Genomic DNA, 13746 nt, shown 5'->3' on the forward strand with positions numbered 1-13746 from the left:
ATCACTGGCCATTTCCTGAATAGTCTCTACTTTACTTTAACCTTAAATTTATGATTCAGTCACTGTCTTCCCCTGCCCTCCCAAATCCCAGTTGTCTGAATTTTATAATATCCCCAAGTTTGGATTATATGCAGAAGTAGTTTAGAAGAAGAACCTCCTTATGGCAATGTATCATGAAAATACCTCTTATACCAATGGCCCATGGTTCTGCTAAAGCATGTGGTGACTGTACAAGTGCACCTCTGAGTCTTCACATCTGAGTTCCAACCTCTCTGTCTTCAGGTTCTGCCATATCCAGAAGCTGGTAATGTATAGGAACATACTGATATACCCTAGAAGATTTCAAGTTCCCTTTGTTATGTTAGGGAGGTTCCAGAAGACAACAAGCTTGAGGATGGGAAGAGAAGTCACCATGATGGCAGGGGCTGTAACACAGTCGATCCTGTGCATGGCTAACACAGTGAACCCTGGGCCACAGGTGTTTCCTCTGGTAAGAAGGAAACATATACCTTCACAGAAGTGCTCCAGGGATTCAACATTCCCTTGTAAACATGACACACACACTTCCAGGACTCCTCCCCTTGGAAGTGTCCAAAAGTAGAAGGAAAATTATAATGTATCTAAAGCTTTTCACCTCTGCCTGGTACACCCTTGCCATCTCCTGCAAGGGCAATCCTGTGCCATTAAAAATCCATAGACTGCTTATTGTATTTCTCAGAATATTAAGCTCTGGTAAATCTCTCTCTCTATATATATATATGTATGTATGTATGCATGTATGTATGTATATACATATTATGTATGTGTGTATGTATATGTAAGTGTGTGTGTGCAGATATAGGACAATTAGTATGTGATCTGTAATGTTAATGCAGTGAATAATAAATACTATAAATATGCACATATATTTTAACTGTATACTTTGTATACCTAAAAATACTATCAAGCATATTAAAATCAGATCCCTGATCTGATGTCTGTAAGTCATGCATTTGATTGTGTGAGCAGAAGCTGTTGACTTTTGGCATCACAGAAGGAGGGATGAGTCTCCAAGGTGGCATGTAATCAGGCAACCATGCAGCAAGTCAGCTGAGGGAGTAGTAACTCTCACTCCCAGGCATGTATCAAACGGGTGCACAGCAGTGGAGTTGTCTTACCAACTATAACCCATTCAAAAGTAGAACTCTAATTAGTGGCTCCCTTAACAGCCAGACTTGTTCTGTGCACATCTATAAAAAGCCACCTGAGCTCTGAAAGTGGTTTCTCCAACTCATTAAGCTGAGTTAACAGTCAACCTTCTGTCTGAACCACAAAAATCATGCTCACCCTTGATTTCAATTGAATGTGGCTGTTATGCCCACTGACCTCAAAGATGAAGATTTTAAAGCTCTTCCTTTGTACTGATTGGAGTCCAGGATTCAATAAATGCAGTTTTTCCAAAGGTGTGAACTAAATGAAAAGCAATGGTATTTATTGGTCCCAAGACAATAAGAGATCAACAGGATATAGTTGAGGGGCTCTGAATATCTGCAAACCTGCTGCAAACCTGCCTAACTATACCTGGAACTGGGTCTCTACAAGTGTTCTCAATCTCTCCCTCCCTCCATCCCTCCTTGTTTCCTCCTCCCTCTCTCCCTCCCTCCCACCCTTAACCCTTTCTCCTTCCTTCCCTCTCTTTATCTCTCCCTCCCTTCCTCTATGCCTCCCTCCCTCACTGTGCATTTCTTCTCTACAGTCTTCCTGGACAGGTTTGTGGGTCAGCTTTCTGACTAGAGATCAAACTTGTGCTGCAGTGGCTTCTAATAGCTTCATAGTGCTGTGCTTTAACCCTTTGTGCCACCAGGGAAGCCCAATACATCTTCTTATTTCTTCTATTCCATTTATTACATATCCATATTTGTGCCAATACAATATTACTTTTTGTGCTATTGCTTTATAGTAAAGTTTGAAATCAGATAATGTAGTTCCTCCACCTCTCTTCTTTTTTCTCAAAGTTGATTTTGCAATCTACTGCCTTTCATGCTTCCATGTAAATTTCAAAACAAAAAATTTACTCTAGTCCTTGAAAATTGTTGCTGGAAATTTGTCTTAAATTTATATATAATTTTAGACAGGGTAGTCATTTTGGTTATATCGATTGCTCCTGTTAATGAGCATGAGATATCCTTCTCTATCATCAGGCTATCGAATACCGTCTTGTAGTTTTGCTGTATAGGTATTTTATCTCCATATTTAGCTTGATTTTGAGGTTTCAAATTCTTTTTTGAAGCAATTATAAATGGAATAATTTTTTAACGTTCTGTTTTCTGATCACATATAAAAAGACTATGGATTTTTGTTGTTGATTTTGTAATTTGTTACCTTGTTGTATTTATATATTGTTTTGAATAGCTTGTCAATGAAGTTTTTAGGTTTTCTGTACATTTTAAGTTTTCTTTATACATTGTCTGTGAAGAGAGATAATTTTATTTTCTGATGTAGATCCCCTTATTTCCTGTGTTAATCTAATAACTCAGGTAAAACTGCAATACTAAGTCAAACAGAAATGATGACAAAAAGCATCCATGTCTTGTTCCCTATCTTAAAGGGACAATGTTCTATTTTTTACAATTAAGTATTTTATTAACTGCTTATGACATAAGGCTTTTGTAATTTAAGTAGTTTCCTTCTATTCTAGCAACATTACAGTTTATATCATAAATGGGTGTGAATCTTGCTCATAAAATGCTTTCTCTGTATACATTGATAGCATATGACTTTTTAATTTGTTGATACAATGCATCTGGTTGATTTATGCATATTAAACTATACTCATACACTTCTAAAAATCCCTCTTAATAATGGTGTTTAATCCTTGTGATATACTGTTGATTTTAAATTACTAGAATTTTGTTGAAGGTTTTGTTTATCAATGTTCATCAGGGTTTATAATTTTTTTGTGTTGTCTCTGTCTTGATACAGTACTGGGGTAATGTAGGAATCCTAAAACATGCTAGGGAAGATTCCATTTTTGTGTATTTTCAAAACCAATTTGAGAAAAAAAAAAGGCTCTTGCTTATAGGTTTGATACAGAAAAATTTTAAAGTTGTCAGGGTTTCATTCCCAGTTTTTGTTTGTTTGTTTTGTTTTGTTTTACTGATTCAATTTTCATATTTGTGATCAGTTTGTTTAGTTCATCTGTTTCTTCAGTGTTAGTTTTGGTAAACTATATTGATCTATAAATTTTTCCATTTATCCAAGGTTATCAAATTTAATGGCGTACAGTGGTTCTTCTGTATTCTTGTACTTATTTTTATCTGTGGCAATTTCTTTTTTTTTTTTCCATTTGTGATTCTGTTTATTTTCTTCACTTTTTTTGTTAGCTTAGCTACAAGTTTATATTTACTTGCATTGTTTATTTATTTACTCAAAGAACCTGCTGTTAATTTTCATTGATTTTTTTTTGTATAGTCTTTGGTTTCCATTTCCTTTATTACCAGTTTTTTTGTTATTTAATTTTTCTGTTAATTTCAGGTTTTGTTTTTTCCTCTGAGTTGATTTTGGTGTGATATTTGGGATTTGTCTTGTATTTTAATGTGAGACTATATTGTAATTATCTTCCCTTTAAGACAGATTTTGCTGCATTCCATACATTATGGTTTCTTGTGCAATCATTTTCGTTCATCTCAAGATATTTTTTAAATCGTCCTTTGATTTCCTCTGTTAGCGAATTGCTATTTAATAACATATTATTTAGCCTCCATATCTTCATATTTTTTTCTTATAGTTGACTTCTACTTTGTGATATTCAAAGAAACTAATAGCTTAAAATGAAATATGTGGTTTTATTGACAATTGCCTTGTATCCCAAGGTATGGTCCATTGTTAAAAGTGTTCCAGATGGTGTGCTTAAAAAAAAAATGTAGAATGTTGATGTTGAATGGTGCATTCTATAGATGTCTGTTAAATCTATATAACCTAGCTCCTCATTTAAGTCTATTATTTCCTTTTCAATCCTGGGCTTGATAACTTGTTCATTGCTGTAATTTGGAGACTAAAGGATTGATTAAAGACCCCAAATATTGGTTAGTATCAATATCTCTAAGTTCTTTTATTAACTATTTTATGTATCTCTGCTCATTCTCTCTCTTCCCACCTATATATGCATTTGTTTGTAAAACTGTGTTCTAACCTTTCACACTTAGTTTATGTTGGTTAGGTGATTTTTTTTTTTTTTTTAAGCAACAGAAGCTTTGGGTTTGTCTCCAAATCCATTCAGCCACTCCATTTCTTTTGACTGGTAAATTTAGGATTTTGTCTTTTTTTTTCTTTATTATGTTTTATTTGTTAAATGTCCATTATATTATGTGTTATTTCTATTTATGTTTGTTTTAAAGCCCCACCGAGGTTAGTTTGAGATGTATGTGTATGCATTAGACGGTCAGGTCGCTAAGTTTTGATAGGTAAGATATTATTATTTTCCTCCTCCTCCTTCCTGTTAAGTGTTTAATGTGTCTGTTGATTCAATACCATCATTCTATATTTTTATACAAACATCATTAGAGTACCTTTCATGTGCTACTTGGTGTAGGTAAATTCTTTCAGCTTTTCACTTTTCAGTGGAGCTGCTTATTCATCTTTTTGTCTTTTATGTTAATCTTTCTGGGTAAGGAATTCTGGGTTAGAAGTCTTTAAAGTACTTTATATATTTCTTTCCTTATTTTCTCTGTAACGATCCTGCAGTCTTATTAATGTTCCCTCATTTTTTTTCTCTTCATTATTTAATATTCTGTCCTTGTTGTTGGTTTTCAACAGTTTTATTATAGTGTGTGTTTATATTTGTTCCTCTGTTATTATTTTGATTGGAACTTTTGGGTCTCTTGGACAAAATGTCTGGTTTGTTTCCCAGATTGAGATGATTTCAACAAGTATTTCTTAGAATAAAATTTCTATGTCTTCTCTTTTTCTTCTCTTTCTCAGACTCCAATGATATGGATATTAATTTAAGTTGTTCCAAAGACTGCTTATGCTATTTTCTTATTTTTATTCTTTTTTTCTCCATATTGTCCTATTTCTGTGTTTCCTGACATTTTGTTTTCAAGTTCATTAATTCTCTGGATTGTTTCTGTTTTTTAATTGTTGAGCCTCTCAAATCAACAACACTAATAGATATGTTTTAATCAGTTAGATATTTATTTGCTCTGTTATTTCTAATTGTAGCCGTTTCATATTTTGCTTATCTTTTTTTTTCTGTCTTTTTTTTGGAGTTCCATAAACATTGTTATGCCTGTTATATTGAACTGCACTTTTGTCATGGTCTGCAGTTCTGGGCTGGGTCTGCTCTCAGGGTTGCTTTGCTTGCTGCTTGTTTTGCTCAACCTATGGTGTGATTTTTTGTATCCTAATTTTTAATTTTTTATCTATACATATACTGTCTTTGTACCTCTTACAAAAAAATTGTCTTTGTACATAATCTGATACTATCACTGGTGCGTTTATTAAAGGACTGGGAACTAGAACACAAAAGGATCACCTCAAATACTCAGAAATTTGAATGTCCTACTGTGTTGTGGGTGCCAGAGTCGTGATCAATACAGACCTCATCTTTGAACTTAGTGTCTTTTATAGTCTTATGTCCACTTCCATTCCAGGCTATTTACAAGAATTAGATATATTACTGGGCACATGTTATAGTTAATATGGTGTCACATGCCAGGAGCTTTTCTTTCTTCTTTTGTAGGACAGAGACTTATCTGGAGTACTTGCTCCTGTTATTGACAGGTGTTTGAGGTTTAGTTTGTTTAAGCATTTCTTTGTTTTGGCTTTGATTCTGGGTTGTTGGGTGGCAAGTATTTTGAATATTTCACACGGGGCTTTAAATAGTAACTCTTTGGAGCCTGACAGGAGGCAAAGGGATTAAAGTCTCTGTACTATCAAGGTATCACCAGCCAATGTGGCATGAGTTCCATTCCCAGCCAGGGAGCTGACCCACATGGTACAGCAGACCTCTCCTGTCTCTCCCACTGCTCCCCTCAGAAGTGTATTGCAGTAGGTCCACCTGTTCTGCTCCCCACTCTGTCTCTGGTGAATTCTCTCACTTTCTGCAAATCTTGCCTGCACCCCAGTTGTTGTATGCTTAAATTAATAAAACAAATACTTTAAATAAATAAATAGCAATCCCTTTTCAAGAAACACAGATATTCTGACCTGTTTCTCTCTGCAATTCAAGATCTAACTGTTCAATATTGAGAGCTCAGACTCAAGTCAGTGATTCTTGCTTTGCAGCTGCACCTCTGCAGCTCTCCAGTAGTTTACCCTCCATTCTGGATGCCAATTCGCATAACCCATTTTCAGAGCGGCAGATGCTGTATGGCATCCTTGATGTTGGCATATGCCCAAGATAGAAGCTGTAAGGGGTTCTGCACAGCAGCACCCCTCCTTCATATGGGTTTTACTCCCTTGTCTATAAATAATGTTCACTTGAAGTTTTTCTTATCCCTTTCTGTGGGGCTCATCTACTCTTCTAGTTTCTGGTGTCTGCTGTGTTAGTCATTTTATTCTTCAGTGAGATGGGGACTGGTTTTGTTTTACTGCATTTTAGTGGTGAGTATCTAGAGGGCACTACCTAGTGTTTTCATTCTTCAACAGCCTAGTGTATTCATTCTTCAACAATCTTGCAGGACAAACCTGCTTTACCTTCTTTCTTGCATCTTCTTATTTACTCCTCCTTTCCTTCCCTTCTTGTTTATTTAGGGAATAGACTATTAGCACATAAGAAGGACCAAATACAGATCCAGCACTTTAATAAGCTTGTTTCAGAGATATATGCAGATACTCTAGAGTAGTAAGCTGTTCTATGTCCTATAAGGGATATTTAAATCATGTGTTGATGGTGGAGAAGAAAGTAGAACTAGTCTGCCTAAGGGGACAGAAAAGGCAGTGAACAGGACGTAACTTTGACCTCTTCTGGTATTCACATGCTCTGTGCCTGGTATTCAGCATGGGTCTGAAGGCAAAGCACAAACTCTCATAGCCATTACTGGGTAAGAGTATACGCCCATAGATTGATTTAACTACTATAAGTAATGATTAAGATGGAAGTAATAAACTGGGCTAAAGCATGATGAGTGGGAAGAAATATGATAGTTTCAGGGTATATTGGGGTTCCAATATATTTGAAGATTATGAAAAAATGTCCAACATCACTTGTAATAAGGGAAATACAAATTAAAAACACAATGAGATACCACCTCACCCCAGTGAGAATGGCACATATTAAAACAACTAACACCACCAAATGTTGGCGAGCATGTGGAGCAAAAGAAACTCTACTTCCTTTTTAAGCTGAGAAAACAAAGGCCCTGAGACACTTCATCAATTTCCTAAATGCTCAAAATTGTCCCATGGAGGAGCCTAGGCAAGAATTCAACTGCCTCACTACCTTACCAGAGATCCCTTTGCAGCTACCTTTTATCCTGTAGCTGAAGAAGGCCATACACAAAAACAAATAAAGTGGGTCTGAACAATTTATTGCATTGGCAATAAATTCCTTCAATGCCTGCAAAGTTCCCTATATTTCTTTGAATTACTCATTAATCAAGGGTGGATGGGTATTTTTCTTCCTCACGGAGGACAGAAAACCTAAAATCATTTCCCCCTTCATCTCATCTGCCCTGTCATATCATCTCTGAAGATATCTGACAGGATAAAGTGATTTGGACACTTGGTCACATAATTAGTTCCTAATTTTGTCAGACCTCTTCCCATGAGTGTCACTGTCTAATAAACACAGTTCTCCACAGTGACCCAGAGGCTGGGCCAAAGCCACCATTTGCTGAAGTAAAAACCATAAAGAGACATATTCAGACCCCCCCCCCAACCATTTCTTTCTGCAGGAAGTAGAGTCTTTTACATGTCTTACTAGAGTTTTACTAATTACATTTATTTGGGTCTACCCCAATGTATATGGAAGTACTTGTTGACAAAAGACCCCCCACCCCAGGCTTTTGGAGGCTCAATTCTGGTCTGTCTACTGTAGAGTTGTTTTTTGTTTTTGTATTTTTCAAAAACCCCACTTCCAGGGTTGGTTTGGGGGGAAAAGGTTTTTCAGTGATTTCAAAATGACAGTGAGAATCAAAACCCTGGGAATTGACATTTCTATGTAAATTCCATTTTTTTTTGGCTTACCTTGAAAGGGATCCTTTTCTCCCTTATCCAAAAAAAAGCAGCACATCACATCCATCCACTACAAGAGAAAAAGAAGCCCCAAACGGAACCACACAGACTTCTGTTTTACATTTAACATTACAACAAAGTTAACCAAAGTGTTTCTCTTTGTATTTGGAGAAGAGAGTGGGCAGGACAAGGGTGAAAGAGGCACAGAGTGGAGAAATAGGTAGACATTCAAAATAGTCTGCTGTTAGGATTTTTCAGTAGTTTCTTGCCTTGAAACATTTATAACTCTGGGTTTCTGAATATAAAAAGGAAACATACTTAGTCTGCTGAGCTAACGTGACATTCGAATTCCAAATTGAACACAGTTTGGTTTGGGTTTTTCAACAGTGGCAGAATCAAGCTGGCCACCGAGAGAAAAGCTATGGGGTGCCAATTAGGAAGCACGAAATTAAAGCGAAGGATAACGGAAAGGGGAAAAGGTCAAGATGAAAGCTCCAGCGAAGAGTGACAGAGAAAGAGAATGGCAGCCTGGCTGCGCTGGCCACCACGGAGGTGGAGAGCCAGACGCGTGGAGACTGACAGGTGGGTGGCATGGGGTAGGGGTGGCTAGGGAGTTAGGGGGATGAGGTCCTGCAACTCCAGAGCAGCGCACGTCACCCAGGCGACGCCCTCCGCATCTGCCGGCAGCAGAGAATGGGGCGAGAAGACGCTCGGGCCGGGAAACCGCTGCGGCAGGGGGAGGCTGGAGGCAAGAGGAGGGAGGAGAGAGGCGGGCCATCGGGCTTCCCACCCGGCCACGGAACCAAACGCCCACCCGCCGCGCTCCGGGCGTTTCCTCTCCCTCGGACGCGCAGCCGCTGCCGAGCCACCCAGGCTGCCTGGGCTGGAGGGCTCCCTCTCCCGCCGCTGGGGAGGAACTAGACAGAATCCCGGCGGTCCAAGGGCGTGCTTGGCTGGGGAAATGAGAGGACGAGACCTGGTGAAGGGCCGAGGAGGGCAGCACTGATGCTAGTTGGAGCCGGGACTACCAGCCTCTGGCGATGAGATGAGCAAGGCAACAGAGATGCCCTAGCCCGGTGCACGCGCCGGGCAGAGCGCGCAGGTGGGGCTAAGCTCTCCAAGGTGCGCCCGGCGCGGGTACCCAGCCCGCGGGAGGATGGGCGCCGACGCCCCGGGGCCTCACCCGTCGCTACAGCCCCAGAGCCCGCAGCAAACCCGGCGGCTGGCCCGCGCCCTGTGCTCATGTATGTAGGTTGGGCACTTGACCCCAGGGTGAGGGTTTATTTTTGGGTGCCCATTCTGGGACGTGCCTTGTAACCCTGCTGTTCTGAAGGAGCCCCCTTCCCCCAAATTTGTAAATACGGGCGACTACTCCCCGGCCGAGATCCACGGAGTTGGGTATGGGAGTCAACAGAGGGCGAGGATAACAGAAGCTCTCCTGGAGGGGTATTAAGAAAGAGGGAGACAGATGCCCTGGATCTTGCAGAATTGGGGGTGGGTGGGTTGGAGGGGGCCGGTCGGGTAGGGATGGACAAGGCGGAGAAAGGCTAGATTGCCCCCACCCTGCCGCGTCTGCCCCTTGGGCAGCCAAAACTTTGGAATATAGAAAGACATTTTGAGACTGAGTGTTAGAAAAGATTACCTCTCCTCAGCGCCCTGCATTCCCAGCTACACCTCTGTCTCATCGCTAAGACCCCTCCCAGGTAAAAGCAATGATGGGACCAAGCGCTTAAACCTGCGCGTGTTCTCTCGCGGTCGCTCCATCGCCGAGTAGAGTGTTAGACTTAAACTGTAGACGCAAGAGCGCCAACCTTCCTAATCCCGGATCCCTCCACCAGGGGTGGGTCGGAAACAGCCTCGTGCAAAGCCGAGCCTGGGGAGGTGAGCGGGAAGTGGCAGCTGCTCCCAGGAGTCCAGGATTTAAAAAGTTGTTGGTAATGCGCCACCGAGTCCTAGGGGCTTTCCTTGACCACCCCCACTTCCTTTCCCCAAATGCCAGAAACGAGAGAGGGGAGGGTCCCCGCTAGTCTTCTGGGACGGACGCCGCCTCCAGCTCCACTGCGTAATCTTTATTTAATACGCTCTGGGCACGTGTGGCTAGGTGCTAGGAAGGACACCTTAGCTCCAGCCAGGATCATCTGGTTCCACCTGAGCTCTGTGGAGGGCGCGGGCACGATCCGCGGCATCCCCGCGGCTCTGCCATCCGCTTTTGGTCGTTTCGACTGTAATCACGACTACGTGAGAAACATTGCCGGCCACTGTTTTCCTCGGACCTCGCTTCGTAGGACTCGACAGTGTGTGATGTCTGAGAACTCCGGCTGTGTACCGACGCTGGGCAAGCTGCCCCGCCCGCGTGGTCCAGCTCCTCACCCTAGAACGTAGAGGGAGCCCCAGCAACGCCGAGCCGGGTGGGGCCGGGTAGCGCGGGCCGCGGGGCTTAGCTGTGCTGCTGTTCTCTCCGCAGGGACGGCGGTTCCCGGCCGGTGGCGGCGCGCTCCCGGGCTGTGAATGCGACTCGTCCCTCGGCGGCGCCCCCCGCCCGCCCGCCGGGACGTGGTAGGGGATGCCCAGCTCCACTGCGATGGCAGTTGGCGCGCTGTCCAGTTCCCTCCTGGTCACCTGCTGCCTGATGGTGGCTCTGTGCAGCCCGAGCATCCCGCTGGAGAAGCTGGCCCAGGCGCCGCAGCCCGGCCAGGAGAAGCGCGAGCACGCCTCTCGGGACGGCCCGGGGCGGGTGAACGAGCTCGGGCGCCCGGCGAAGGACCAGAGCGGCAGCGGCCGGGACTGGAAGAGCAAGGGCGGCCGAGGGCTCGCCGGCCGAGAGGCGTGGAGCAAGCAGAGGCAGGTTTGGGCCGCCCAGGGAGGGGGCGCCAAAGCCGGGGACCTGCAGGTCCGGTCCCGCGGAGACACCCCGCAGAAGGAACCGCTGCTCAGTGCAGCCTTGCAGGACTCTATGGTGCCTGACCTGGCGCCCACGCCCGAGCCCCCGGAGGAGTATGCGTACCCCGACTACCGCGGCAAGGGCTGCGTGGATGAGAGCGGCTTCGTGTACGCGATCGGAGAGAAGTTCGCGCCCGGCCCCTCGGCCTGCCCGTGCCTATGTACTGAGGAAGGGCCACTGTGCGCGCAGCCGGACTGCCCGAGGCTGCACCCTCGTTGCATCCACGTCGACACTAGCCAGTGCTGTCCGCAGTGCAAGGAGAGGAAGAACTACTGTGAGTTCCGGGGCAAGACCTACCAGACTCTGGAGGAGTTCGTGGTAAGAGGCCGCGCCAGGCGGGCGACTTTGCATCTCCCAGGAAGGGGTGAATCAGCTCTGTGCACTCTTCCCCCACTTTGAAGAAGAGGCGCTCTCTGGTTCTCAGAGGTGGACAGCAGCGCTGTGCTCGGGTCCATTTAACCCGACCTCTTTTTTTCAGAGCAGAGGTAATCTTTTAAAGCAGTGTGGCCAGTCCACATTAGTTCCTTTGCTATTCGCTATAAAAGGGTTTCATTAGAATGAAGCCCGTGACCAAGAAGGGAACTCCTGCACTGGTATTGCCTGTACTTGTAGCATTCATTGACTGCTCCTGATTTAAAAGTGTTGCCTGTGAAATGCTCAGCCTGTTTTCAAAGACAGGTTGTATTTGAGATAGAATATTTAACTAATGTCCAAGTAAGCTAGACCAGTCATATAAATACTCTAACTTCCTAGAGTATGTGTTCAGATTATTATACAAATGTTCAAAAAATTAAGAAACAAAACAAACAAAAGCACTTGCTCATTGAATGTCAAAGCATAATGGATTGCAAAAACAAGAAGTCCAGCTTATGATTAAAACGTATTTCATTTTAGATGAATAGTAATATTAATAGTACTGGCCATGTCCAGAATGCCTACTTTAGGTCAGGCTTAAGGCTGCCCTTTTATGTGCATCAACTAATTAAACCCGATGCCTTGCTATAAAGTATATTATTATATATTATGTCCAGTTCTTAGAGAAGGGGAAACTGAGACATTATTTAAAGGAGTGCTGAAGACAACGTGGCTGTTAATCAGATTCACTTCTTAAACGAAGCACTTCTACTCTACAGCTGATGCTTCCCTTGTGAGCCAAAGCCTAGCCCCACAGGGACTCTGATTGCAGTGCAGACCCTGTCTAGAGCACAAGGCATTCGGGGTAGGGAACAGATCCCCTTCCTCCATTGTACTCTGAAAGTCCTGCCTCGCCATTAGTGGGCCTGTGCCAGCCTTCTGCCTCCCTTCAGTGAGTCCATACCCTCAGCTTTTCCATGGTCGAGTGGACTTGGCAAGCCAGAGGTTCACTAGGCAGCAGAAGATACTTTGGGACAGCCTTCAAAAGTAAGCAGGGCAGGCAGGTGAGGCACAATCCTGCAAGTGTCCAGAGCACAGCCTTTGAGTCTGATTAGGATGTTTCTAGGATGTGCCTCCAACCTCAGTGTTGTAGGTATCAAAGTCAGGATGGACAGATGTGTAGATGATGCACAGAGTGTGGTAAGAATGCTGGAATTCACAAACCGGAAACATGAATTTCCTTTCTGACTTGTCAGTGAGCGGCTGCAGGACTGATTTTCCTTTGTGATCTACTGTTAGATAGTAGGGTTAGTAATATTCTATGCTAGGGTTAGTACTATTCGATAGTAGGGTTAGTACTATTAGATAGTAGGAGCTAGAAGGGTAAGGGCCAGCTGTGAGTCCCAGGTTTGTGATGCCATGGGGCAGAGTACAGTGATCTCCTGGGTAAAGAGGTGACTCTTCCTAAGGTTCATCCCAGCTCCTGACACTATCTCAGCTTAATACTCACAGTTCTTAGTTTCCATCTTTTGGAGAAGTAAGATAATTTTGATAAGAAATTAATATGAACCAGCCTCTGGCTAAAATGCATATGATCAGGAGCCCTACCTTCAAAGTCTTTAATGTCTACAGGGGAGCCTGGTAGATACCTTCCAGATATTTTAGGCACAACACAAAAGTGATGAAGCAGAGGCACACATGTGTGCTGGGGGGCCCCAGAACAGGGTACTTCCTGTGTTGGCTCAGGGTGGGCTATAGGTGTGGGCCCAACCTTTAGTGCTTTAGGTAGGTTCATTGAAAAAAAAAGTATCATAAAATCAAAGCTAAGCAGTTCATTTTTAACTAATAGCATTTATTGTTTCTGCATATAATTTCATAGTCATTTCTTGGATGTGTCTCATGAGGTAACTGATAATTAATATTAATAGCACATCATACACCCAAGCACATCACAGAGTAGCCATTATTATACCTGAGATCACAGGAAGAATTCAAACTTCTGCTTTAATAATTCATAGCTAAGTGCTATGAGGTCACAAAGCTGCCCTTGCAAATGGGAAAGGGGGGAATCTTTTACTTGACTCCTGTTTTTACAAGTCATTCATCAATAAGGAGGATTTCCTTTAAACTCTGGGTATGGGAGCAACAAATAGCCATTTGAAAAGATTACAATTTGGGAAAGAATTTAAATATTAATAAATGCTATTTTTATAGTGTATCCTTTGTCCATCAAGTAGCACTTCATTCTTAACTTTCATCCAATCATTACCCGCATGGGGAAATTGCATAAATGTTAC

At 42.9% G+C, this 13746-nt stretch overlaps 1 protein-coding gene across 2 annotated transcripts in view; it reads left to right on the plus strand.

Annotated features, from left to right (window-relative positions):
- The first annotated feature begins 9014 nt into the window (after positions 1-9014).
- The window catches only part of VWC2 (von Willebrand factor C domain containing 2), a 131379-nt gene continuing 126647 nt past the window's right edge, over positions 9015-13746 (plus strand). The window contains exons 1-2 of one of the 2 annotated variants that reach the window (XM_012733952.1): positions 9015-9398; positions 10619-11413. In XM_012733952.1, coding sequence (XP_012589406.1) covers positions 10718-11413 — 696 coding nt within the window. In that variant the 5' untranslated portion in view covers positions 9015-9398; positions 10619-10717. Of the gene's footprint in view, positions 9399-9721; positions 9858-10618; positions 11414-13746 lie in introns of those variants that run through there. The other variant, XM_004694489.2, reaches the window with a different exon arrangement.

The sequence above is a fragment of the Condylura cristata genome, unplaced genomic scaffold, assembly GCF_000260355.1.
Source record: "Condylura cristata isolate star-nosed mole 26May11 unplaced genomic scaffold, ConCri1.0 scaffold00044, whole genome shotgun sequence".
In the NCBI taxonomy this organism is placed as follows: domain Eukaryota; kingdom Metazoa; phylum Chordata; class Mammalia; order Eulipotyphla; family Talpidae; genus Condylura; species Condylura cristata.